Source organism: Meriones unguiculatus, chromosome 5, assembly GCF_030254825.1.
Source record: "Meriones unguiculatus strain TT.TT164.6M chromosome 5, Bangor_MerUng_6.1, whole genome shotgun sequence".
NCBI lineage: Eukaryota > Metazoa > Chordata > Mammalia > Rodentia > Muridae > Meriones > Meriones unguiculatus.
The window spans coordinates 111,031,519-111,058,533 of record NC_083353.1 but is presented as its reverse complement, the minus strand read 5'-3'; the positions used below and the strand labels follow the sequence as shown (position 1 = coordinate 111,058,533).

The following is a 27,015-nucleotide window of genomic DNA, read 5'->3' as shown; positions in this document are numbered from 1 at the left end:
CCATCGTGTCTAGTTTCATGAGGAACTTCATGCTCGCCAGGTAAAAATCTTTGAGGGTACTAAAGATGAGCTTGGCCACATAAGCAAAGGTCACTCTCTAAACCGCCCCAGCCAGGCTGTCTCCAGAGCCGCTTCAAGCCCTGGCCCGGCCGGGCCTCCGCCTACCCCAGGACTAGGCCCTGGTAGGTGCAGCCCCTTTTTCCTAGGCTCTCTTCTCAGCAATTATATTCAAGGAGAATTTTCATCTACTGGAAACTGAGCTCTTCCTGGGGGAGACAGTTTCAGATGCATGAATACATAGTGTTTGTTTGGGGGTTTGTGTGTGTGTGTTTGGTTGATTTGGTTTGGGGTAATAGGGTGGAACCCAGGACTGAATGTATGTAAAGCAGGGTCATTCTACCAATCGAGAGTCAACGTCCCCAGTCTCTTCCTGGTTCTTTTTTTAAATTTTATTTTACTTTTTAATCACTTCCATTGACTCTCAGGGCCTTACGGGAGGAAATACAGGCCGACGGCACACGGAGGGGAAAGTCGACCCGTGCTTCCTCCTGCAGGCACAGTGCAGACCAAGGGCAGAGCAGGGTGCTCTGAGGCGCGAAGGTGCGTCTCCACCGAGACCAAGGACACCCAGCATGTCAAGTTCAACCCTGAGGGCTTGCGGAGCTGGCGGCTTCGGGAAAGCTGTGTTCGGGTCCTGCCCGGCCCGAAGCGCTCTCTGCTCGCTCGGGCGTCTCCGCTCGCCCTCCTTTCCTTCCCGCCGATCCAGCCAGCCAGGCTTTCTCCCCCTCTGTTCTCGCCTCCTCTCCCCCTCGAATCCAGTCCTGGTTTCCCCGCTGCCAGCTCCTTCCCCTGCCTGCTGGGCTCGCTCCCCGCCCCCTCCTCTCGGGTCCCGGCGGGCCGCTCGGCTCCCCGGCTCCCCCGAAACCCAGCCGCCCGCGGCTCCGCTCGCCCAGGGCGGCCGCTCCGGTCCGGATCCCGCCGCCGCCCGAGCCGGGCGCGAGTCCCAGCAGTTGGCGAGGAGGCGGCAGCGTCTGGCCCGGGTCCCCGCAACCTCCACCCCCCAACCCCCCTCCACCCGAGGTCGGCGGGGGGAGAGAGAGAGAGCGAGCGAGCGAGCGAGCGGCCGGGCGGCCCGGGAGCCCCTCCGAGGACAATGCACCCGGCGCCGGGCCCCCACCGCGCGCTCCCGTCCGCGCCCGCCCCCTTCCCGCCACCCCCCGCCGCCGGCCGGCTGCAGCCCCTCTTCCTCCGGGGGGGGCCCCCCCGCGGCCGGAGGGGCTCGGGCGACAGCAGCAGCAGCAGCAGCAGCCCCGGGCGCGGGGGGGGGCGGCGGCGGGCGCGGCGGACGCGGCGGGGGCGGCGGCGGGTCCCCGAGCAGCAGCACGGGCGCCGAGCGGGAGGACGACGACGAGAGCGTCAGCATCAGCAAGCCGCTGGTGGCCGCCGCCGCCGCCGCGCTCCCGGCTGCCCCGGGCCAGGGGGGCGCCCCTGCCGCGCCCGCCGCCGCCTCCACCTCCACGCCCACCTCCTCCTCCTCCTCCTCCTCCTCCTGCGGCATGACCGCCGCGGACTTCGGCGCGGGCTCGGCGGCCGTCGGGGGCCCCGGGAGCCGCTCGGCGGCGGCGGCGGCGGCGGGAAGCGCGGGGACCGGCGGCGGCGCCTCCTCCTGCTGCTGCTGCTGCGGCGGCGGCGGCGGCGGCGGGCGCCCGGCTCGCTCGGGCCGCAGGGGCCGGCGCCGCGGCTGCTCGGCGGCTTCCGGCAGCCGCTGGGGCTACCAGGCGCTGTCTGTGGTGCTGCTGCTGGCGCAGGGCGGGCTGCTGGACCTGTACCTCATCGCCGTCACCGACCTGTACTGGTGCTCCTGGATCGCCACAGACCTGGTGGTGGTGGCGGGCTGGGCCATCTTCTTCGCCAAGAACAGCCGGGGCCGTCGGGGGGGCCCGGCGGGCGGCGGCGCGCACAACCACCACCAGCTCCACCACCACTCGGCTCCTCCCCTGCACCTGTCCTCGGCGGCGGCGGCGGCGGGGGCCGGGGCTAAGGCTCGCGGGGGCCGAGGAGGTTCGGGCGGCCCGGGAGCCGGGCCGGGGGCGGCGGGCGAGTTCGCCTTCGCCTACCTGGCCTGGCTCATCTACTCCATCGCCTTCACCCCCAAGGTGGTGCTCATCCTGGGCACGTCCATCCTGGACCTCATCGAGCTGCGCGCGCCCTTCGGCACCACGGGCTTCCGCCTCACCATGGCGCTGTCGCTGCCCCTGCTCTACAGCCTGGTGCGTGCCATCAGCGAGGCGGGCGCCCCCCCGGCCTCGGCGGGCCCCCTGCTCCTGCAGCCGCAGCGGCACCGGGCCGCGGGCTGCTTCCTGGGCACGTGCCTGGACCTGCTGGACAGTTTCACGCTGGTGGAGCTGATGCTGGACGGCCGCGTGCCGCTCCCCGCGCACCTGCGCTACCTGCTCATCGCCGTCTACTTCCTCACGCTGGCCTCCCCAGTCCTCTGGCTGTACGAGCTCAACGCCGCCGCCGTGGCCGCCGCCCCGGCCTGGGGCCAGGCCTCCGGGCCCGGCAGCTGCAGCCGCCTCTTGCGCCTGCTGGGCGGCTGCCTGGTGGACGTGCCCTTGCTGGCGCTGCGCAGCCTCCTGGTGGTGAGCTACCAGCAGCCGCTGTCCGTCTTCATGCTCAAGAACCTCTTCTTCCTCGGCTGCCGTGGCCTGGAAGCCCTGGAGGGCTGCTGGGACCGTGGGAGTTGGGTTTCCCCGAGTCGGGCCAGAGGCAGCTACGGTGCTCCCCCGTCCGCCCCACCGCCACCTCCGCCACTGCCACCTCAGGGAGGCTCCCAACGGGGCCACTTGGAAAACGAAGGGGGCCCTCACGGCTACGTCAACACCCTAGCTGTGGCCTCTCAGAATTGAACAGGGGAAGGGCAGGGCCCCTGATCTTGGCTTTAGCGTTTCTGGCCCCCTTGGCTGTGTTTAGAAGAGGTAACCGTTGATTAGGTCGAAGGTCAGTGAATTCTTCCCACGGGTAGAGACTACTTGGAGCGAGACGAGCAATATATCGTGGTGGGGGAGGGTCCATGTTCACCATGGTCCCTCTCTGTAGTCTTCCCTGGATAAACGTGCCACCTGTTTTTCTTGCCTTCATCCTGGTTAGGAGTGGTGGGCTTTGGCAGAGGAAGTGTGTGTGTGTGTGTGTGTGTGTGGTGTTTTGGGGTGTCAGCCCCATGCCCTTGGCCGTGGGAGGAGATCTAGGGAGGCCTTGCTGCAGATCACATATTGCCGCCACATCCCTTCCTGCCTGAATTTCTGACCACGGAGCCCAGGAGTTGCTCAGTTGCGGTACTCCAAGGGAGAAGCTCACCCAGGGCCTTCCTCACTCCCCTTCCTCTCTGCTCAGCTTCGAGAGGAGAGGGCCTATGCTGTAAGGACCAAACAACACCCTTTCTTGGGTGAGCGCATATTCCTACCTCTGTGCTTTCCATTCTTGTCGCATCACACACTGATGCCGCTTGCAAAAGAAAGAAAATGAAACACTCAGAAGTTGCATTCAACAGGGGCCACTGGATCCCTTTGGGGTTTGATACCAGCTATTACAGGGTCTGTGGAGTGTCAGCCATTGGCTTGCTCTCCTTTGGTTCCTCCCTCCACACCAGAATTCTTACTCTTCCTGTGTTGGTGCTGGTTGGGTTGGAACCAAGTTCGGAGCAGCTGCTTTAGTGGGTTCAAATGTCTGGAGGTCGGGCCTCACGGGGACCCTGGGGAGGGTCACCTGCTCCTTCAGAAAGCCTGGTGTAGAGTGGAGGGCGTGCTGACCTTTCATCTCTCCTCTGCTGCAGGTCTCATCAGGGAGCAGGCACATGCGGAGCCTCCTGCTAAGCCTTCCCCCACAGGGTCCTGGCGAGGCTCTCCTTAGGATTGTCCCTCAAGGGAAATCAGGGTTGGCTACTCTAGTCTTGACAAGGGATGTCATTCTTGGAGTCTCTAAGGCAGGATAAGTATTCTGTGAGGAGTCAAGGATCAGAGGTTAGGGAGCAAGGCCAGGATATACTCATCCCCACAGTAAGATTGGGGGAGGGGGAGACCTTAAGAATTTTGGTTCCCCTCCTTTCTTCTGTTTTGGGAATTTTATGTGGTATAAGGAACCTCGACAAGGGACCAGAAAACATGATCTCTAGTTCTGTCTGTTACTTGAGAGATTTGAATACCATGTCATTTTTAGTCTCTAGGCCTCAGTTACCTTTCTAGGGTGGTGTTTGAGTTTGGGGCTTTCGAGCTCTGGTCACAATGCTGCCTTAAAGGCAGACAGGAGAGGAGCTATCCAGGGCCTACCTGAGGATGGCTCCACTTCTACACTGTGCCTGGCCTTAGGCTGGGAGAGCTGAAGGGAGGTTTGCCAACCAGGTTGGGGCACAGGCATCACAGGGTCCGCTGATGCCAGCCCCCTCTCAAGCTCAAAGCACCGGGGCAGGCTCAATGTGCCAAGCCACTGGCTACTCACTCAGCAGCCAGGCCCAAGTCCCTCATCCCTTAGGAGCTTCTGAGAACCAGGGGCTGCACAGGGCCCCTCGTTCTCAACTGCCCAGGGTGATGGGCTGAGGGTATCTATGTGGACGGAAGCATGAGAGGCCGGCACACTGGTGGGCCTGCCCAGCTCTTGGAGTGTGCCGCGTGGAGGATGCCTACAATCGGTGCCCTCTGTGCTCCTGGTGCCTGCCTCTTGTCACAAAACACCTGCCTTTTCTCCTCGTCCTGGCTGACTCCACTTCTGACCGGTCACAAGGTCCCGGGCCTGAGGCTAGTTGCCTCAGTGTTACGTGTCTGTCCTCCAGCTCTGCTGCGTTTCTTGCTACCTAATTCCAATGACTGTGAAAAGGAATTCTGTCTGAGCCATGGCCAGCTCTGGCTGGCCCCCAACCCACCCTCTTTCTACTGTTTGGCTAGCCATGCCTCCGCTGTGTGACTGCTGTGTGAGGCAGGGGCTGGCCGCTGGACTCAGGATGGAAGGTTGCCATTTCCCTGTTACATCAAGAGACTTGGTCACACTTGTGCCAGAGGCCAGGACTGCTGGGGACCCAGTGAGAGCCCAGGACATCTCCACCATTCTCTTCTGTCTTCTGTGAGTCTGCTGTGCTCAGGGGCTGGTCCCTTCCTTCTATTGTATTTACTTTGGGTCACACATTCCTGTTCCATTCACACATGATCCTTAAGGCCTATTATTTTTTTTTCTTGCTTTCTAGGCTAATCTGTAGATAGATGTCCCCAAGATGTCATGACCAGAATAATGCACGGTCCTGAATCTTGTGCCAGGGAATGGATCATGGAAGAGAAGCCTGGGCTCAGAATTTAGCCCTGCCTGCTTCTAGCCTTTGAGCATGGAAGGGGAGGGCCTATTACCTGAGCTCCAAATGGTACCTGTTTTTAAAAATGAGTTAATTGCTTTGCAGTGCTGGGCATTAGACCCAGGGCATGCTTGGCGAATGCTAGTCAGCCTGCTGAGCTATGGCCTTAACACTCAGTTGTGTTCAGTCGAAAGACTGTGCTCTCTCTGAAGACTTGCACCCCACCTTTTAAATTTTTTTTGAGTGTGTGAGTGGGTCTCACTATGTTCCCAGGGCTGGCCTAGAATTTCAGGGCTTAGGTAGCCCTCTTCAGCCTCCCGAGGAAACGGGTGTGCAACCAAGACTATTCCTGTTAAAAGTGCCCTGGGAACTGGGCCGGGTGTGTGGGGTGCAGAGGTGGGAACTCAAGCCCAGAAGTAAAAGAGACGCGGCACCTCACTAACGTTTATCACATTTTTTTCTCTCTCTCTTTTTAAAAATAAAACCAGACTCTGTTCTGAAAATAAAAGCTTGAGACTTGTGACAAGCTTCCTGTGTGGTTTAAGACCATTTCTGTCCTGATTTCCTCACTGAATTCTTAAATGTCATGGTGACATTTGTCATCGTTTTGTAGGTTGGCACTGGTGTTATGGGCACACCTTAGCAAAGTATTTGCAATTCGGGGAGGCTGTGGACTGTGGCCTGGGCCTGGGGTCTGGTTCTTCACAGAGAAACCTCCCAGTTGTGCTAGCTTTCTTTCACTTGGGGAGTAGCATACCAGGGCGGAAGGCAGGAGCGGCAACTCTACCTGTGTGACTCGGGCTCTCACTGTAGTGCTCAGGCTGGTTTCAATCACCCCGGGTCAAGGAATCCTCCCGCCTCAGTCTCCAAAGTGCCTGGGACTACGGGGATGTGCCCAACAAGAAACCATCTGAACATCCTTCCCTATGACATCACTCTTTCCTCAGCCGGAAGCACAGGGTGCCAGTCAGGTCATTGTTTAAAAACAAACAAACAAAAACAGAAAAACAGGAAGGAGACTATTGAATCTCACCCAGACCATTGGGGTTTCAAACCCCCCCCCCAAAAAAAAGTTGTAGGGACTGGAGAGATGGCTCAAAGTTAAGAGCCATCTTAGCTGGATGCTCTCAAGGTACAAGTCCCAGCAACAGGGAGTTACAGGGAACAACTGATGCCCTCTTCTGGCCTCCTCAAGCACCAGGCACACACGTGATATACAGATGTATACATCAAATAAATAAATATGTTTAAACATATACACACAAACAAAACAACATCAATAAAAGCAGGAGCCATGGAGGTTGAAGGGATATGTTAAGAATGAAATGAAAAGGGGGGGGAGTAAGGTGGTGGTGTACACCTTTAGTTCCAGCAGAGGCAGGTGGATCTCTGTGAGTCCGAGGCCAGCCAGGTTTTACAGAGAAAACCTGTCCTGAAAAACAAAACAAAAGAAAATGAGATGGAGTGGACCAGCAAGATGGCTCCTCCCAGGCTAAAGGCACTTGCTGCTATGCCAGGGTGCCTGAGTTCACTTTCCTGGACCCCATGATGGAAAGAGAACTGTCCCCACAGTGTTCTCTGACCTCCACAGGCATACTATGGCACTTGCACGTGCCCTTCCCCCACCACACATTAAACAAATAAAAGAACTTAAAAAAATTTAAATTAAGTGACATATACCAAGATGGTTCTTTTCTCACGCCTGTGGATAAATCTTACAGGCCAAAATGTATATATACAGAAAACATTTACAGGACAAGATGAGGGCACATTTTCATTTCTTCCTAAGTCTGTCCAGGCCTGCTATACCTATTTAGAGCCTAGAGAATTCTGATTCCACTGTATGGAAAATCTAGAGCAGACATGTCTAGGAGAGAAAGCAGACCTGGTGCTGCCCAGGGCTGAGGAGGTAGGGGCCGTGGTTTGAAGTACCAAGTTTCTTTCTGAGGTAACAGAAGTGCTCCAAAGCCAATTATACTGACGGTCACTGAACTCTGAATATACCAAGCCACCCACTCCATTACACGGGGTCAACTGTAAACCATATGATGTGTGAATGTCTCAGAGAGGCCTCGGGTCAGAAGGTTCAGTTTGCTGATACGGTCTAATGGGCAGCAGCTGGGAGCTGAGGGGTGTGAGCACTGGGCCAGGCCGGAGAGGACGATGTTGGGAGCCAGCTCTGTGCTCATGAGGGGCCGATTCATTTGCTGCTGAGAGGACCCCTTGGTGTTTAAGTCAATATATGAAGATGGAGGGGCGGTGTCACAGGCTTGACTGGTATCCAGGCACCAAGAACCTCACTGCCAGAACTTCTGAGAAGATACAGCTGGAAAAGGCTGGTGGGTGGGCAGGGCTTGCTTTCTCTCACCCAGCCCTTAGCTGCTGCGGGGTTGGATATGAGCTGCACTGTTTGAGACTTGAACCTCAAGGGCTTGTTAATGCTAGGCAAGATTTGTCCGTAAGGGCTCTAAAAGTAGCAACTCCTTGACCTATGGTACAAGGTGATTCTCTAACAACTGTGCACTCTTACCAACATAACAACTTTATTATTGTAAACACACATGCACACACACACAATCACTGTCCTTTCTTTCCCCACCAAAGCCTGAAAAGTTGGCAGCGGGTTGCCCTGGGCCCCAGGGCATGCTACTTGCGCATGCTCTGGGATCCAAGGCGCGAGCCTGCTTTCTGCCTCGAGAGGGCGCCCAGCAACCTCAAACAACCTCTCCTCACGCCTTAGGCAGTTTCCTCTGGCCCTGGAGGGCCTGCCGCGTTCTCCACAGTCCTGCGACCTCCACCCCCACCCCTTGCTTTACTCCATCCCTGCACCCTGAGGTGGAGCTGAGGGAGCGCAGGCTCCCACGCTGCTGGGATCAGGTGGGTGGCTGCAGCCTGTGCAGCCACGTGCCACAGTCCTCCCCCGGCCTGGCAGCCGGCGCTTGCGCTCAGGATCTAACACTCTCTGCTTCTCGGGCTTCGCCTCACCCATTGCTATCCCGACTTTCTAAAAATCTGATCTGAGGAGGCTTCTGAGCATATCTGGCATGCAGTTTCCTCCCCCACAGGGCGGCAGATCCACTTGGAGCCCCAGCTGCTCCCAGCCTAGCTCCACAAAGCTCTCTCCCCCGAGCTCCGGCTCCTTCAGAACACACTCAGTCCACAGGCTGCTCCTCTCCCAGGAAAGCAGCTTCCCCTTGTCCAGACCTCACGCCCCCAGGCTCTTGGGGTTCTTTTGCAGTCCGGGGCAGCAGCCCTCTATTGAGCCTCCCGTCTAAAATTATCATCCTGGTTAATTTTTCATCCTGACTAGATTTGGTCTTTATTTATTTATTTTGAGATGAGGTTCTCTGTGTAACAGAGCCCTGCTGTCCTGAACTCACTTTGTAGACCAGGCTGGCCTTGAACACACAGAGATCCTCCTGCCTCTGCCTCCCGAGTGCTGGGATCAAAGGTGTGTGCCACCTTGCTTGGTGCATCCTTTCTGGATTTTACATGGCCGAGGCTGTGTCACGTAACTTGTTTTTGAATCCTAAATGCCTAATGTATAGTAGGCACAGAATACATGCTCAAGGGGTGAATGACCATTTGGCTCTGAAAATGGGTTGTGGACTCTTGTGCCATGATGACCACACAGACATATGTAAAGGGGAGAGTCTAGGGATCAGAATCAAGATGTCTATGTTATTCTTCTGAGGTCTTGCTATGGTGCTCACCCTGGCCCTGAACCCCTGGGTCCAGGAGATCATCAAGTCTATCCCCAGGAGCTGGGACTTCAGGGACACAACACTATGCCAGGCTTAGATAGCCACATTTCAAAGCAGGCGCTTTCCACACATATAAGCCCATGACAGTACATCATACATCCTCCTAAGCACCCGGGATCCGGGGGCCCTAGGACGGAGCCTGCTCTTCTGTGGCTGGTCTCCATGGTTCCAAGCTGTCCCGTCCAGGGTTCTTCTCAAGCTCCTGGAAGAAGAGCTGCCGCTGGAGGTTCCTCAGGTTCTGCACGACGGCAGGAGAGAGAGGCTCGGCCGACTCGCCCAGGTCCAGCTCTTCCTCGTCTGTGAGCCAGTCGGGGGGCTGCGGGGAACTCCTGGAGATGTAGCCCTGGTCGGACTGCACGGACTGCCGCTGCTCCTCCTCGGGAGGTGTGCAGTCCTTGAGGGCCACGGCGGGCCTGGCCCAGCTCTCCGGGGCCTGTCCGCTCAGGCTCCGCTGCAGCAGCGACAGCATCAGGCTTTCTAGCTGTTCTCTCGCCTCACTGTGGAGGCGGTCGGGGGATAACATGGGAGTGCTACAGAGAGGCGGCTCGTCTGAGGCCGCGGGGAGGCAGAGGATGCTGTTCCTCCGCACCCCCAGCAGGGGGCAGGCCTCGCTGTCCTCGGCCAGGGTCAGCTGGGTAGCTGCTCCGCTGCCATCTGGAAGGTGGACAGGTTCCACCACGCGAGCTGCAGGGACCTGTTCTGCAGGTAGCACCGTGGTTTGGAGGGTCTGAGCCTCCAGCTCGCTCTGCGGCCGCAGTTGAGGAACCAGCTTTGCCATTCCACTTTCCTCCTCACGGGCAGAGACATCTACCACAAGGCAGCCTCCAGAAGGGGGCTCCCGCACCAGGGGATGCTGTTTGACAATTCTTCCTCCTGGTGGCAGCAGTGGGTCTTCAAATACGTCTTCCTCCAGGGATGGGAGATCTTGGTCATCTGCTAAGCAGAGGTTCTCACGTTCAAACCAGTCGGGGTTCTGGGCTTGCCACTCCCGGAACCTGACCACAGCTTCCCTGAGCTGCCGGCCACTGGGGCTCTGCAGGTAATTTTCCCCTGTGAGCTCTTTGACATGGTGCATCCGGCCAGGTTCAAACATCTCCAGGTCCTGGATCCGGAAGTAAACCTCCTCAAATTTGTCCATGAGTGGATACCTGGAGGTGATGTTGAAAAGGTCGGGGACATCGCTCTCATTACTGATGCCGCTGAAGTAGCAAACAATGTAGGTGCCGAAGCAGGCTGGCCTCTTGAAGTCCGGCAGGATCATGTTCATGGCTGCCGTGAAAAGGTCCCCAGCAGGCTTCCAGCGGTCACACCGTAGCTGGACGGCAGGCTCAGCCCAACCCAAGATGGCCTTCCACTTGGCCTGGGTGCCTCGGGAGCACAGGATGATGATTTTGGAGTTGCTCTCTACCATTTCTTGCTTCTGTCGGCCCACCCAGGTCATGACGCCCACCTCTGAGATGACCTGCTCTTCCAGGAGGTCGAGGGCTACCTCAGTGCCGCAGGCAGTGATCAGGAACTGGGCGAACTTGAGGACCACCTCCACATAGAGGGGGTGGTCTGCCGAGTACACGACCCAGACCTTCCTGGGCTTCAGCGGTGGTGGAGTCAGGTCGGCTGTGGGCAAGATGCCTGTGAGAGACAAGGGGACACCTTTCCTTCTTTATCTGAGCAGTTAAGAAGAGGAAACCCAGGCCCTGTGTCTGGGGTACCCCAAAGTCCTCTCTGCATGATGTAGAGACATGTGTCCCAAGTAAGGGTGAGCCTTCTGAAAGGACTCAGTTTGACCAGAAATACAACCTGGTCATCTACCCCAAGAACCCACCGCCAGGCTTCAGAGAGAAAGGCAGACAGAGCATGCGCTACTAACCGCTGGATTTGGAGTCATCACCATGTTTCTCAGGGTCAGCCCCTGCAAGGAAAGGAGATCTATTGAGCGGCTTATTCTAAAGAGAAACAGGGTGACTAGCTCACAGGTGCCTGGTGGGAGCTGCTGCATGACAAGGGGAGCAGCCGGAGTCCACGTCAGGGGCTCCAGTAAGCGGCTAATGCCTCTGACAGGCTTACAGTAAGCGGGTCTGTGGCGGGCCACTCTCGAGGTTACATGGGCAGTGCTGGGCCCCTCCGTCAGCTGAGGGCTGGATGATCCAAGCTGGGAGCCACCGACCTGACTGGGGTGTGCTCCCTGACCCCTTCCTGCGGCTCTGCCTCCCAGGCGCCTGCAAGCAGACTCCACTGCAGGGAGGGGCAGTCCACGAAGGAGGTGGAAGCCTTACAACACTGCCTGCCGGAAGCAGCCCCCACGGGGCTCGGGGCCCTTGCAACACTTCCTCCTGGTGTCCTTGAGGTGAGGAAGGGGAACTACATGCTTAGGTAACTGTTCCCCTGGACATGTGACCAGGAGGGTTATTTCTTTGTGGTCCAGGGAGGGGAGCCAGAAGGAAGGTCGGCAAGTGTAGAAGCAGCTTTCTCAGATGACTGAACACATACTCTGCCACCAGACAGGGAAAGCCGAGCCCCTTAGCCTGTACACACACACTCTCCCCATTAAAACTCAGCCAGAAGGAGGCCACGCAGGGAACAAACCGTTACTCTAGGCGCTTGGGAGCATCCGTATCCCGTTTTACAAAAAAGGAAATGGAATCCGAGAGTAAGTCTCCCGTGACTGCAAAGCTGGTGAGGACCCAGGATCTTCCCTCATGAGCTCAGTCAGGGTCAAGAGCCTGAGCCTTTTCCATCACTGCCTGCCATCCCTCAGGGTCACCTCTGACCTGAGAGGTGCACGCCTGGGGCCTTGAGGATGAAGTTGTTGAGGCTGCTCTGCTTGACTGACGGTGGCTGACGCAGGGAACTCCCCCCCAGCTCCTTCCAGCCTGGTGACTTTACAAACGCTAACTCTAACGAGGGAAAAAATAGCACTGCAGCCAACAGCACTGTGCAAACACCACGTGCCAATTCCCACTTGTTACTTCCTTCAGTGCTCACCACAGCCTCGTGATGTGCATGTCATTGTACCTGCCATTTGGTCAGAGAGAAGCCTGAGGCTCAGATGGTCCCACATGGAGCTCGTCTTTAACTCCAGGTCTCACTGGGTTGCATAAGAGAAGCCATGGCTCTGCTTAATTGGGCATGGAAGGGTGGGGTGAAGGAAGCCCCTTAAACTCAGCTGGACAGAAGTCTAGACGACGAGGCTGGGAAGAAGGGAGGGAGCGCCGGCTGCTCCTTACCAGAAAGCCTCCAGGTCATGCAGACAATCAGCAGGATGACGGAGCCCACTAGCAGGATGGCGATGACCGTGATGAAGCCGTACACCCAGAGGGGAAGATAGCCTGTGACACACAGAACCAAGTGAGCCCGGGCAGGCCCTTCCACCCCCAACCTGGGCTCTGTCCTCTCTGACCTGCACCAGGCTGCACTAACACATCACTGTATTATCACTGTAATATTAGTATAGCACATTGGCTGGCCATGGGTGCAGCACTGGTCAGTCCATGGGTGCCTTCCTGGACTGACTCAGGAATCAGCTGGGACCTCAAGTGGTCCCCTTGGAATGGCTTTGATTGTAGAAAGGACTTACCTGCAGTGGAATCTGTAACTGAATGAAAGGAAATAGGGACAGGGTTACTTTAAACGGTTAGCAGTCATCCAAGCCCATCACAGATGCCTGCCAATGCCCTAAACCTATCAGGGATGCCCACCAACAGTCTCAACCCATCGGAGACGCCACTGATGACCTCACCCACCAGATGCCAGTGGGGCACAGCTACACTTGCTGGAGCCTCCATGGAGCCCCTTCAGTGGAAGCACTAACAGACACCACCCTTCCCACAGGGGCCAGGGTTCCTTCCACCCCGTCACCACCTCTGCCTGTCTGCTCTGCACCCAGCAGAGACTGAGAGCCGGCACGTGTGGCTGCCAACCCCCAAGTGGGAACCTGGGGCTATGTCCTCGTGTGTGAACACGGGCAGATCAATATCTGTGCCTCCATTTTCTCAGACGTGAACCCGGCATGTGAAAGCACTTCTGTGGAACATCATAATTCTAGCTCTATGAGAACAATTATCTCGCTTTTCAGCCAAGGGAACTGAGTTGACGAGAAAGGTTAAGTCTTTTGCCTACAGGTACAAAGCAAGGCAGCAAGGAGTCCAACTTAGAGGCATCATCCTGCACTCTAAGGTTGGGCAGCAGCAGCTCTGAGCCAACTCTCCCTCTCCCCACAGTCAGGACTTCTCTCCCCTGGACAGCCTCCATCTACTCTTATCCTACATGTACCAAGGACAACTGTTTCTCTCCTACCTGGGGCCACTGAGATTTCTGGGCAGCGCACAGTCACAGCGTGTCTCAAGCAGTCATTCAGGCAGCTGCTGAAGTAGGGCTGGACCTGGGGAAGCAGAAGGGTGAAGAAGATGCCCACCCGTACCCTCATAGCAAAAGAGACAATCTGTGGGAAACAGACCCTGCCCGGCCAGGCTCGGGTCTCCACATGGCTGTTGAGCTGCGTGTGGTAGCAGTGCCTGGCCCAGCTTCTCGGGGAGCCGAGGCAGTCTCCTCAGGCCAGCCTGGGGGATGTAGCCAGGCTCCATCCCACCTGGTGAACCGCCTCAGTCTTCAGTGTGACTGTTAGAGCAGGCCTCCCACCGTACAAAAGGGAAAGGCCCCTGCCAGGCTGGAGGACTAGCTGAGAGAGGCAGCCGTGGTGCTGCCAGCCAGGAGCGGCTGGAGCTGTCCGCCTGGCCCGCCTTACCCAGCTGAGCGGAAGGCCGCGCGCAGGCGCTCTCTTGTCCGCTCACCTGCACGTAGTGGTGGCAGCACAACTTGGACTTGTGTGGAGCGAATGTGACGTTGGCGCGCTGGTGGAATTCTTCTTGTCTGGGCTGGAGAGAGAGGTGGAAGGAGCTGGCTGGGGAAGACCTTGGTGCTGCGTGCTGGGCAAGCGGCCCTTGGCGGACCACGCCCCCTTAGAAATGCCGTTGTACTCTTGCAGGGTGACTAGCCTGGGATGGGCTCCTAAGCACGGTTAGTGACGGCCATTTCCCTCGCTGCTGTGGCTGCTGGGGCCCAGGCTCGGCTACGTCTATGCAGCAGGGTGCTGGGTACACGCCGGCTATCGCCTGGCCTTATCTACTTTCCTTCTGTCTTAACCTCCTCATTTCTTTCTAAATTTCAAATTTTTTGAGAGAAAGTAGAATAAACACAACTAAATAAAAAGAGACTAGTTACGGGGCTGGAGAGATGGCTCAGAGAGGTTAAGAGCACTGCTTGCTCTTCCAGAGGTCCTGAGTTCAATTCCCAGCAACCACATGATGGTTCACAACCATCTATAATGAGATCTGGTGCCCTCTTCTGGTGTTCAGAGGTACATGCAGGCAGAACATTGTATACATAATGAAATAAATAAATAAATCTTAAAAAAAGAGAGAGACTAGTTACAATGTGGGGTGTGGAGGGCGTGGATTGGATGGGGTGAGAACACGGTGGTCTGGGGCTGCGCAGTGCAATCGCCGCTCTACCTACCAATGAGTCGGTAGTGGATGAAAGGACCCTCCAAGTAGTTAAGGAGCAGGAAAACAGAAAGTAACAAAACTTGCAACTCTAACTCCTCCTCCACTCTAACCCTCCCACACACCCAATAACTAGTTCCCTTAACTACCAGTTTAGGACCCAACTAGTCCAAGGCCTCAGCGAACTTTGCAGTTTGACTTCTGTAATTTAAGGATTGCAAGACTTTGACCTTACAGCTACTGAATACAAGTCAACTGACTTTATATCCCCGCTAGACTGAGAGGACGGAATGAAGTTTCAGTTGACAACCAAATACCTTACAGCTGGCTTCAGTCATTGCTCTCTCTCTACCGGGAGAAGGCGGGGGAGAAGGCTCCATGGAGACTTTTTCCTACTTCTTTCAATTCGCAATTCAATATGAACTTCACTTCAGGGTTTGGTAGAAAGAGGACGGAAACCGCTGTATTTATGTCTACAGTCTAACCCTTACTCTCCCATTTCACTTATGTTCAAAAACCATCGTCCTCAACAAACCTCAAAGATGCCGGAACCCTCTACCTCCTGAGAGGGAAAGGCAGCAGCCAAGTGCCCCTGAGTTGAGTGCTGGGCTCTGGCAACAGGGTTAGCTAGGACCAGCAGGGAGGAAGGTTAAGGATTTGAGAGGGGTGTTACTCTATGTCTGAGGGGGTAAGTAATACTCACCGCAGGTACTTGCTTAGTGTCATAAAAGCAGCTCTGGTTATCTGCGAGTGAGAAACTGTCCAGCAGGATCTGGTAGGGGGCGGATTCGTTCCACAGGGTGAAGCTCACTCGCAGCTCCTCGCTGTCCAACATCTCCACAGTGATACTGGGGTCCCACAGGCTGCCTGCCGTGGGTGCAGGGTAGGTGGGGAGTGAGAAGGGGGGTGCCCCACCCTAGGCATGTGTGTCACGTGAGCAAGCACACAGTGTGCACACAGCCAACTTTACTGTGTGCGTGCGTGCGTGCGTGCGTGTCCCAGGCCAAGGCCTCCCGGGCAGCCAGCTACCTGAGCTCACACATGCTGCAGTCCTCCTCATGCTGGCGTCCTCACAGTCTGCAACACCGATAAAAGAGAAATCAGCAAGCCTCTCCTTTAGGGAATTTGTTCTTGCAGATTTTGGTGTTTGTGTTTTGTCTTCTTTTCTGAGACAGGGTCTCTCTACATAGCCCTGGCTGTCTGGGAACTTGCTTGATAGAGCAGGCTGCCTCAAACTCACACAGATCCACCTACCTCCACCTCCCGAGTGCTGGGATCACAGGCGTGAGTCATCACATGCAGCCTGTTCTTGCAGATTTTTGGACCTGGGGGCCAAGGCTGCTGTGCCCCTTCACAGCCTGCTTCAGGCCGAGGTAAAGACTCATAGAATTGGGGTACACCCTCTTCTTTTAGGGAGTCCTCCTGACTCAAGCATATTCCTCCTGAGTTCAGGGCTTGCTTCATGTGGCCAGAAATCCCCAGTTTTCTCCCATACACATCTTTCAAGCCTCTGCCTTGCTTTTTACACGTCGTTGGGAGCCCTGCTGGCCCCCACTTTACTTCTCTGCCATCTCCACACACTTATTACTAGGTTCTCATTCAGGAGCCCTGGGAAGGTGCCAAGAGTCAGCATTTATTTCTTCATTCATTTTCTTCCTTTTTCTCTTTTTTGCCCGTATAATGGTGAATTAAACCCAGACAGGCACCTTGCCACTGGGCACCTGAGAATCAAGTTTCTAACAAGTTCCCAGGGGCAGGGAGGGAGGGCGGGTAGTCATTTAGCAAGTGCCTATGGAGCCCCCTGTTGTGACGTCCTAGGCACTGCACAGACAATGGAGATCACTGCTGTTTTCTCTTTCTCTTTTTGCAGATCAATTCTACAGAAGCAAACATGTCAGAGTAAGAGGCTCTGTGGGGAAGGAAGCAGATGAGCAGACGAACGTGTAGTCATGACAGTGTGTGCTTCAGGGTGCGGGGCAGTCCCCATCTTTAACAAGCATGTCCTGGCTGGGTAAAGTGTTTGCCTGGTGTGTCTGTGGCTCTGCGTTTTTCTCTCCACAGCCACCAGTAAAACAAGAACAAGAACAAAAGACAAAATTCCCCAGCTACTGACTAGGTACGATGAGAAATGATGTAAGCGGTGGCCAAGGTTCTGGGAAAGGCAGAGACAGAAAGTGCCACTGAAGAAATGATGGTTCACAAGAGGAAAGTTGGTGGTGATCACCGACAGCGTGGATTGGTGGGGCAAGAGAGTGGGGAATGTAGGATGGGTGCTGGACAAATGCAGGTGGGGTGTGGGGGAAGTGAGCAAAGTGAGGGAAAACGGGTCAAGGCTGAGGGCACAGGCCACCTCCCTTCAGGGATCTGGCATTTTCTGGGACTACCTCTCTGCACAAAGGGAGGGGCTCTAGTTGCCAACACAGCCTCAGGGTCTCCAACAAGAGGACAGACTGCCTTCAAGACATAACGGCTCAGGCCTCAGCTGCAGGCATACCCAGCTCTGCAGCCACTGTGGAGCAGGGTTAGGCTCTGACGTCTGAGCCCCCACCCCCACCCCACTTTCTTCACCCAGAGCCCAGCACCAAGCAGACGCTTGCACGGGCACTCTTACCAGGCACAGAGAATATCTTGGACTTGTGGTTTGGGTCCCCGTCAGGGAAGGGCTTAGGCAGGTGGTGGATGGTCACCTCATACTCCTGGCCAGGATCTACCACAAAGTGGCTGAAGGTAAAGCGCCACTGAGGAAGAAGAGGGAACGCAATGGGTCACATGATACCCTCACCCACTTGTGTCCAAAGTCCCAATCTCACACCTCCCCACAATCAGCCAAACAAAGACACAAACAAAAGGATAAAAGGACAACCACAGAATCTCAAACGAGAGGCATAAGATCTTTGTCCCTTCTGCCTGTTTAAAAAACAACAACAACAAAACATCATTTGGGGCTGGAGAGATGGCTCAGCAGTTAAGAGCACTGATTGCTCTTCCAGAGGACCCGGGTTCAATTCCCAGCAACCACACAGCAGCTCACAACTGTCTGTAACTCCAAGCTCTGACATCCTCACAGATATACATGCAGAAAAAATGCACATAAATTAAAAATAAATACATTATTAAAAATAAATTAAAAATGCATCAGTAGATGGCTATGCCATTTGCATGCTAAAAAATGACAGAGGTGAGGGTGCGTGTATACGCACACACAAATGAACCAGACTTACAGAGTACCTGGGTTCTACTCTCAGCACTATGAATTTGCAAAAATAAAAATAAAAAATGCCATGCATTGGTGGCGCATGCCTTTAATCCCAGCACTTGGAAGGCAGAAGCAGGCGGATCTCTGTGAGTTTGGGGCCAGCCTGGTCTACAGAGTGAGTCCAGGACAGCCAAGGCTACAGGCTCTGCCCCTCACTGTGTCTCACCCTGTCAGTTAGTGTAGCTTTGGGGACAAGCAGCCTGTGCTGGTGTCACTGAGGCACAGTCCAGGCAGCTGCCTTCTTACCCGCCTCCGATGATGCTGCAGCTTGGACAGAAACTCAAACTCCACACACAGCCGCTCGTTGGTGTTCAGCTGCAGGATGGACAGCTCGGCGCCCTTGAGGTACAGGATGCTGGCTGCAGGCCAGGGAGGAGAGGGCACACGGATGCAGAGCAACCCCCTCCAGGGTGTGGCGCTTCCCCATCTGCCCTCTTACCTAACTCCCCACTTCCCCACTCTTAGGCCTCACAGAAAGTACCTTCTCATGGGGCAAGGACAAGGGACAGTCTATACCAGGAAGCAGCAAGGTCTTTGCAACCACATGGCCAGAGTCCTGGCGGCAGGACACAGTGCCACAGACAGCTACCTCCTCACCTTCCCACAGGCCGCTGCATCTAGCACACCTACGAGGGGCCTACAGAGAGCACCTGCTCACGCCCCTTTGCATGGCTGGGGCTGCCTCTGTTCAGAAGTTCTGCCATCAACCCCCCTAAAGAGGTCTGGAGTATGTTTTGAAAAGTTCTGGCTCCTAAGCTAAGAAAAAAAAGCAGCTGGCAAAATGCTAACTTTTTTTTTTCTGGCAAATATTTGGAATTATTTATAAAGTTAGCCATTTGCCTTTTTCTTCCCATGTAATAAAAAAAAAAGTTTATTGCTAGGGAAGGCCTTTCAAAAAGGCAGTGTGAATAGAAAACACTCTGTGGGCATGAGACGGGAGAAGTTTTCCCTGTGTGAATGATGGAACCCTCCAGCACCAAACAGGAGTCAGCAGCGGTCTCCGAAGGGCAGACCTTGGGAGTGACGTGATCAGACGTGGCCACTCACCATCTGTCTGCAGCGTCCACTCAATGTGCAACACAGGGACGAGGTCTCCGTGCCGCGTGGAAGAAAAGTTCAGCTGGACACTGACGTGCTTCGGGGAAGACGGAGTCATGTCTCGAGGGTGGACCCAGCTGTCCTCCAAGCAGGTACCTGGCAAGGAGAACTATCAGAGATGGGCAGCCAAGACCGTAACATCTGCTTAGAGGGACCAGAGAGCTGCTAGGAGTTCCAGCATGGTTCAAGGTCTGCAACTGTTCGCAACCTTCCGGTGTCCACCCTGTTCTTTCCTAACGCTGGTCCAGGGTGCTCACAGAGCTCCACGAACACAGAACGTGTGGGGGAGGAGGGTTTGGAGAAGCAGCCATTGGAAATCAGGACACAGGAGGGAGGGGCAGTATCGAGAGCGTCTTTGATCTTATTGGTAATGGCCCCTAATCAGCGCTGACTCTTGAGGTATGAGCCTCATCCTTAACACAGCCAGGAGCTGGGATTGTGGCTCAGTGGTGAGAGCTTGCTGAGTCTGAGCAAATGGCTGCTATACACAGCATAGGAAAAAATGAACAAACAGATAAATAAATGAAGACAACAACAACAACAAACCGAAAGCCCAGCTAGCACCATGGATCCTGGGATGAACTAAATGGGTCGGGCATAGGTAGGCGCGCTAGGGTACCGCCCCTGGCAACCCTGAAAACCCTCTATCTGAGATGGCACGGTTACAGGGAGAACCCGCCCCGAGCACGCACAGGAGGCCATCCTGCGGAGGTCACTGCAGTCAACAGAGCAGCAACAAGTGCAACAAAAAGAGGACTTACTGTTCTTGACTCTGCAGCTCAGCTCCTGTGGGAAGGAGGAAGGCAGTGGTTACAGGCGAGAAAGACCACGCTCCCGGCGGCCCAGCTCCCTGTTCCGCCCCTCGGGAGCAGCACACAGCCCTCCTGTCTCCCTCACAGCTCACTCTCTGCTCTCAGGTACCTCAGTGGCTCACGCACATCTCCCCTCTGTCCAGTAAGGAGAAGGTGTGTGGTGGGCACACAGCAAACACAACTGGAGTGTTTTCATTTATTTAAATACTTTTGGCTTTTTTTTGAGACGTGGGTCCCCTGAGTGCGCAAACCAAAGGTGTGGGCTGCCAGGCTAGACCTGGAGGCTGTTTGAGTAACTGTTATGGGCTGGGAATTGAGACAACAACAAAAACAAAATAAAGCCAGATAAAACAACAACAAAAACAAAGAGTGCTGTCTGGCAAAGAAAGCCCTTAAATTCCGAGGCTTCCAATTTTCCTAAAAGGTAACGGTCAAATTTACAATTCCTGCTGCAGATCAGTTATGAAAAAATGTACTAAGACCCTGTAAACTCCTTAGGAAAAGTTTGCCTAATTGTTCTGGGTCTCTCTCTCTCTCACACACACACACATTCTCTCTCTTTCTCCCCCCCCACTCTCCCTCTCCCCCCCCCCCACATTCTCTTTTTCTCTCCCCCCCCTCCACCCCCACATCCCTGGGTTAAGCCACCTTCCTCAAGTCCTCAGCTTCTTCAGCATCCTCTAGAGCCGGTATCTGGTACTCTACCTCCACAGTCAGTGCTGGCAATGCAGCAAGGAAGCCCTGGCATTCAGGTGCTGCCACTTCCCGATCTTTGAACTACCCAGACTGGCCCAAGCCATCCTGTGGCCAGACTCAGGGAAGCTGAGGGAAGGGCTAGATGATAGGCTGCTCAGTGATGCCCCGTGGGTAGGATGGGCATTGGCCAACATTTGCCTCCCCAGAGGGAACAGAGGGCAGGACTGAGGGCAATGTGGTGTCCCGGGGTTCATCTACAACATGGGCCACGGGACAATTGTGATGTCATGCCAGGATCCACTCTGAGCCTGCTATTTTATCCGTGTCCTCCCTGTTTGGGACACCAGTTCACGTGCTCTTGGAGTCCAGACTCCCTGAACCCCTCCCAGTTCTTTGCGATTAATTGTCTTTCACTGTCCCTGGGCTCCCGTCACAGCCTGCCAAATGTGCCTTGCAGGTTTAGAACAAGGCCTATCTCGCCATTTCTGCTCATTATCTTCTGAGACTAACTCCCACAAACCTGCTCCTCTCTTCCCATCAGGAACTCCTCTGAACTGGGACATAGCAGGACAGAAATTGGTCTTGAGATCAGGAGCTTTTACAGAAACAAAAAATAGGATGTATTCCATTTGGGGTAGTGGCTACTTAAAATCCAGGGCAAGATGGCCGTTATCCTGACAGGAGGAGGAAGGGCAGTGGGGCATGCATGCACAAAGGGGTGTAGGTATGTGTGGGAGCTAGAGGTTGACGTCACGATGTGCTCCTCAATCACGTCTCTCCCTTTTGCTGTCTTGAGACAGGGGTTCACTCGCTCCACCTTATCTATCTATCTATCTATCTATCTATCCATCTATCTAAGTCAAGGTCTCTCGCTGAATCTGAGTCCCACTGTTCCAAGCTGGCCAGCGAGGATGGTTACACTTGCTTCTGTCCTCTAGCTCTGGGGTTACAGGCACAGCTGCCACACCTGGCTTTTTATGTGGTTCCTAGGTCTCCGTACTCAGATCTTCATGCTGCTTAGCAAGCATTTTACCCACTAAGTCATCTCCAGCCCCTGCAATTTCTTTTTCATTTTTATGTACTGTGTGTATGAATGCAAGGAGACCACTTTCAGGAGGCGGGTCTTTCCTTTCGCCCTGTGTGTGCCAGGGATTGAAGTCAGGTTGTCAGGCCTGGAGGCAAGAGCCTTATCCACTGAACCACTCGACAGCTTCTGCAATCTTCTTAATCATCTAAGGTGTGTTTGGTATTCTCTTCAGACGCTGCTAATATAGATCTTGTCCTGCCCAATCATTTCCTCCCCAGCTGCCTCCTTAATCCTTCCAAAATTCCTATTCCTAGGAGCCAGGGTATCAGTCAACAGGAAATGTTTAGCGCCTGTACAGCCTGGGCCCAATCCCAGCAGCGCTCGTGTGAGCGTGGCCACCCTTCACCCGCAACCAACCACTCATTCCACCAAACAGATGGAGAATACCATCCATCACCAGGCAGTGGCGGTGCACGCCTTTAATCCTAGCGCACGGGGAGACAGAGGCAGGCAGTTATCTGTGAATTCGAAGCCAGCCTGGTCTACAAAGCAAGACCAGGACAGCCAAGGCTACACAGAGAAACCCTGTCTTGAAAAACAAACAAAACAAAACAAAGTTCACTGTCGGCTGATGCTGGCAGTGGCTCTACGATTCTGTTTGCTACACCTCTGACTACATTAAGAGGCTACACGCAGCCCCTGCTGCGTGTGTGCTCTGTGATGTTCACCTACCAAGACTCTCAGAGCACCTAGCCGCTGTCAGGAGATTCACACCCGTGGCACAGGGAGCTTGGCCAGGCGGCTCCCGGGCCCATGCAACAAGCCTGCTTTGCTCCAGAGCCATGCCCCAGCACTGCTACCCTGCCTCCCATGAAAGGGATGTTTACAATATGTAGGCCTCTCCTCTGCACTCATGGCAGGACGGCTAAAAGAAGAACTGAAAGCCTACGTAGCTCTGGGCACTGAGCACACATCACCAACTGCCTGGCACAGGTTGGTGGGACACCCCAGGGCACACAGCCTGAGGTCTTCACAAACAGTGGACTGGAGGCTCTCCCACAGCCCAGGAGGGGAGGACCACTCCTGTTACAGACGAAGACACAGGGCTGTGAGCGGGAGATGAGGAGGCTTGCCTGGGCCAGGTCTTGTTTGCTGGTTGCTAACTGATGCTAGTTAGGGTCTTCTGGTGGCAGATTGGCCTGACACAGGCAATGGGCAGCCAGGGTGAGAGCTGGTCTGGGTCTGAGCAGGGCCTGCTCTGCTCCCTGCTGATTGCATCACCGGCCCTGCAACCATGCCTAAAGGAGAGTGTCCATCATAGGCGCACCCACACAACACAACTCTTTAGCTTAGGGAAGGGGGTAAGGCTGAGCACGGCTTCCGGCAAGCACAACACAAAAGGGCGATGCCAAACAGTCGTTCTACCACAAGTCAAAACCACAAGCACTCAGGAAAACGAACTGGCAATGGTAACACACATCCTGTCTGCATATGGTGTGAGCGCTGGTGCTGATGAGCCCCCAGGTGCTGCTGACCGGCCTTCCTCGGGAGTGGCGGATAACTGAACCTGAACTATAAGAAGCCCAGGCAGGCCGACGAAGAACGTCCGGGGAAACGCAATACTCATGGTATCACCAGGGCTGGTTTCCGTGGGAGACCAGAGTTCCGCAGGTTTTGAGGTGCTAATTCTAGGCAGCCCAAATAAGTACACTGCCCTTTAGTTCACCACTGCTTGAAAAACAGGGGAGCCTTCCTCTTTCTCCCTCTATTCTCTTGCACTTTCACGCAACACGTATTTACCAGGCCCCTAGGCTGTGCGTGCAGCACGGAACAAGGAACAGAGCAGGCATGCTGACGCCTCCAGTCACAGGAGGGTGTCACTGGGCTACATCAATCTGTTCTCAATAGACGGTTACATAGGTTGTAGAAAGTGCCAGGCTCCCTTTGTGAGGTCTCATCCAGCACCCTTACCGTGGAAATAAACCACGCTGTGCCCGCTAAAAAAACATGCATGTGTATGTGTGTGTGTGAATGTCTGTGTGTGGTCTGTGTATATATATGTATGTATTGTGTGTGTATGTGTGTGTGCATATGTATGTATATGTTGTGTGTATCTGTATGTATGCATGTGTGTGTGTGGTCTGTGTGTATGTATTACGTGTGAATATATATGTATGTATTGTGTGTGTATGTGTGTGCGCGTTTATATGTATGTGTGTATGTGCATATATGTATGTGCATATGTGTGTATGTACATGTGTGTTGTATATGTGCATGTACATATGTGTATGAATGAATGTACGTGTGTCTACGTGTGTGGTCTGTATGTGTATGTATATATGTATGTATGTGCTGTAATTGTATACATGTGTGTGTATCTGCGTATATACGCATGTGCGTGTACATATATCTGTGTATGCATGTGTGTGTATGTATGTATGTGTGTGTAAACAGTGTGGGTTTTCCTCTGTACAGTTCTGGGGACGGAGCCCAGAGACCACTGAGCCACACCCCCAGCCCTAGCTTCTTTTTTTTCGTTTTGGTTTGGTTTGGTTCTTGTTTGTTTGTTTGTTTGTTTGTTTTTGAGACATGGTTTCTCTGTGTAGTCTTGGCTGTCCTGGACTTGCTTTGTAGACTAGGACGACTCGGAGCTCCGCCTGCCTCTGCCCCCAAGTGCTGGGATCACAGGCGTGCACCACGGAGCCCTCCCAGCTCTAGTCTTTTAGAAGGGACTTCAAGGCCGATAGAGGGAAGCTGTCAGCCTGCGGAGTGGAGCTGTCTGTGAGGCGGCAGGGGAGAAGGCAGAAGGATGCTGCAGAGAAGTGCAGCCACCAGCACCTTCCCATTAGAGGCAAACCCTTAGGGGCTGAAAAGATGGATGGCTCAGCAGGGTAGAGGCCAGGTGAGATTCCCAGCTCCCACACGGTGGCTCACAACCGTCTGTAGCTCCAGCTCCAGAAGATCCAATGCCCTCTTACCTCCATGGGCACCAGGCATTCATGTGGTGCACATACACATATGAAGGCAAAACACTTGGACATAAAATAAAACACAAAGTCTAAATTAAAATCAAGCCCACGGGTGGGCAGTGGTGGCACGCATCTTTAATCCCACATTTGGGAAGAAGAGGCCGGCCTGGTCTATAAGGTGAGATCCAGGGCAGCCAGGCTAAGCAGAGAAGCACTGTCTGGAAAATAAGTAAATAAATAAATAACCAAAAACCAAATCAAACCAAACCCCCAAAGACCACCCAATATTTACGGCAGGGACCGTAGCCCCGAGTCTAGCTTAGCTTCCACAGACCTCATAACCTTTTACCTCAGCTCCCACCCCGTCCCTTCTCCTGCTCCACAGCCAACGCCATTCTCCAGCAATACACTTGAGGCCTCCTCGCTTACAGACCTTGGCCCAGGCACCTTCCACCAGAGGGAATAGATGCTTTAACCGAACTGTTCCTGAGGCCCCCCGCTCTGGAACACAACTGCCCAAATGCCTTTTCAGTGAAAAGCAGCCCAGCTGGAAGTCATTTTCTTCCCGCTGGAGGTCTGGACAGTCACAGCTTGTGCAAAGCGCACTTTCGCCAGGCTGCCTTGCTAGACAGTTCCTCCGGCCCAGACAGCGTCCCCTGGACGCTGCAGTCCCGGGAGTACTGGTTTAGTTTCAGTTGACTTGTGTTTGGAAGGCCCTCGGCAGATGACTAGCCACACACAAGCGGCAGTCCTCCATGTTGTCACACTTCTGTCCTGTCGGAAGATGTCACTCTGATTTGCCCAATGTGGGGATCACTGTGACATTTCCCCACAGCTCTCGGGACTTTTTAAAAAGAAAAAACGTGTTTTGTTTTTTGTTTTGTTTTGTTTTTTTCCCAGTAAAACGATCACCCTTTTTCCACCCTCTTCTGGTAAATCTGCAAAACTAGATAAGGAGACCTATCTTTTTGTTGCACATCCTCTGACTCAGCTACTGAACACAGTTCCTGGGGTCAGGGAACACAAGTGGAGGAAAGAGAAGGCTTGGAGGGGGAGGAGGACAGGAGGAAAGTTTATTCGTGGGACAGGCACTCTGTTTTGCATAGGTTCCTTTTTTTTTTTTTTTTTTTTTGACAACCATCGGGTTCAACAACAAGGTCCAACCCACAGGGGCCTATCGGTTTCCCGTGAGCGCAGCGGGGGGTCCTCCTTGGCAGTCGCCAATTGGCAGACTTTCCACACGTTTTAACTCGGTTCTGAGGTTCTGGGCTCCGGGACACACGTGGTGGTGGAAAGAGGGAATGGGCGGAAAGTTTCGGCCCTCCGAGGGCGGCCAGGCCACATCCTGTTTGAATTCCCCTGGGCACCGGGCTCACCCGCACTACCCGACCTGTGGGGACCCCGGAGGCCGGGCTGGGGTGGCTGAGCCTGGAGGACCACCCCCCCGGGCCCGTGGGTTTAGAAGCCAGCCCAGACGGGTTCGGCACCTGCCAGGGCCCCTTCTCTGGGTCTCACCGCGCAGGGGCGCCCCGCGGCTCCACTCTCGGGGTTGCTGTCGGCGCGTCTCCATGTCGCCCTCACGCGCGGGCCTCCTCCGAGTCCCTACCTCCCCGGGCCCCTCTGACAGCCCGTCGTCGCCTCCCTCTCCGCCACCCCGACGGCCCCCAGCATCCCCGCTCACCTCCTGCGCGCAGACCGGGGCCGGGAAGTCCAGGAGGCGCGGGGAGGCGCGGCCCGGGGCCAGCGCGCTCAGCAGCAGGAGCAGCCGTCCCAGCGCGGACCCGGGAAGGGCCCGCGGCCGGCGGCGCGCCCTCCCCATGGTCCCGGCTCCGTCGGGTCAGCGCTCGGGGCTGGCTCCGCCGACGGCGAGGGCCCCGCGACGGGCTTCCCCGGACCCGGACTCTCCCGTCCGCCTCGCGCCGCCTCCTTCGCGCCAGGCTTCCGGCTCCCCCGAGGGCGGGGCGCTCGGGGGCGGGGGTGGGGCGGGGCTTCGTCTGGCCCCGCCCCCGCCGCGACCCAGGTGCGCTCTTGGCCTCTTTCGGCTCTGTCCGCTGTCAGCTTGGCTGCTGGGGCCCCGACTGCCCTCGCCGTCGCGCGCTCCCCACGTACGCTGATCCTGTCCAGATCTGTTTGTCCAGTTAGTTGCTTTAGTCTAGTTGCCCGACTCGGGACCCAAGGGAGTCTGTTTCCTCAGTCTCCCCACAACCCCCCTCCGGTTTTTATGCACCCTAGCGCTGTTAATAGCGGAACGAGCCCATCTCATTGTCGGATCGCTCGTTTGTTCTCATTTTTCCTGTACTCCTTTCTAGTCTTTGAGGGCCGGAAAAGGTAGTTTCAGCCGTATTTATCAAGTCCATGAAAGTCTCTAGTTTCTCCCTTTGAGCATTGGATTTGTTTATGTCACTCACTGAGGATTTAGCACTAAACAGTCGCATGCAGTTTTGGGTCTCCCCCACACACACTTGAGGTATGGCTTTCACGGACATCTCTCTGAAACTGCATAGTAAGTTAACATAAATTAAGCTCGGTTTTTCTATTCTTGTCTAGAAACTCTAAGTCC

The 27,015-nt window shown here is 55.1% G+C and overlaps 2 protein-coding genes across 2 annotated transcripts; one reads left to right on the top strand and one right to left on the bottom strand.

The window, feature by feature from the left end:
• The first annotated feature begins 585 nt into the window (after window positions 1–585).
• On the top strand, window positions 586–5,863 carry Tmem121b (transmembrane protein 121B). Its single transcript, XM_021632579.2, has 2 exons — window positions 586–5,112; window positions 5,234–5,863. The coding sequence occupies exon 1, from the start codon at window positions 633–635 to the stop codon at window positions 2,907–2,909; it is 2,277 nt and encodes a 758-aa protein (XP_021488254.2). The 5' UTR covers window positions 586–632; the 3' UTR covers window positions 2,910–5,112; window positions 5,234–5,863.
• Window positions 5,864–7,861: 1,998 nt separating this feature from the next.
• Window positions 7,862–26,382, bottom strand: Il17ra (interleukin 17 receptor A). The gene is made up of 13 exons (XM_021632607.2): window positions 26,137–26,382; window positions 19,713–19,737; window positions 18,901–19,047; window positions 18,100–18,212; window positions 17,209–17,335; window positions 15,627–15,674; window positions 15,301–15,464; window positions 13,887–13,970; window positions 13,393–13,477; window positions 12,674–12,691; window positions 12,324–12,425; window positions 10,967–11,008; window positions 7,862–10,728 (listed from the first exon to the last, which is right to left on the bottom strand). The coding sequence occupies exons 1-13, from the start codon at window positions 26,272–26,274 to the stop codon at window positions 9,227–9,229; spliced, it is 2,595 nt and encodes an 864-aa protein (XP_021488282.1). The 5' UTR covers window positions 26,275–26,382; the 3' UTR covers window positions 7,862–9,226.
• Between the last annotated feature and the right edge of the window lie 633 nt (window positions 26,383–27,015).

Excerpts from the sequence above, each read along its gene's own strand:
- Tmem121b (XM_021632579.2), top strand. The coding sequence starts at position 633 with ATGTCAAGTTCAACCCTGAGGGCTTGCGGAGCTGGCGGCTTCGGGAAA.
- Il17ra (XM_021632607.2), bottom strand. The coding sequence starts at position 26,274 with ATGGGGAGGGCGCGCCGCCGGCCGCGGGCCCTTCCCGGGTCCGCGCTG. Across the intron at positions 15,675-17,208 it reads CAAGATATTCTCTGTGCCTG|ACTGTGAGGACGCCAGCATG; the intron begins GTAAGAGTGCCC and ends TCGGTGTTGCAG. Across the intron at positions 10,729-10,966 it reads TGATGACTCCAAATCCAGCG|GCATCTTGCCCACAGCCGAC; the intron begins GTTAGTAGCGCA and ends TGTCTCTCACAG.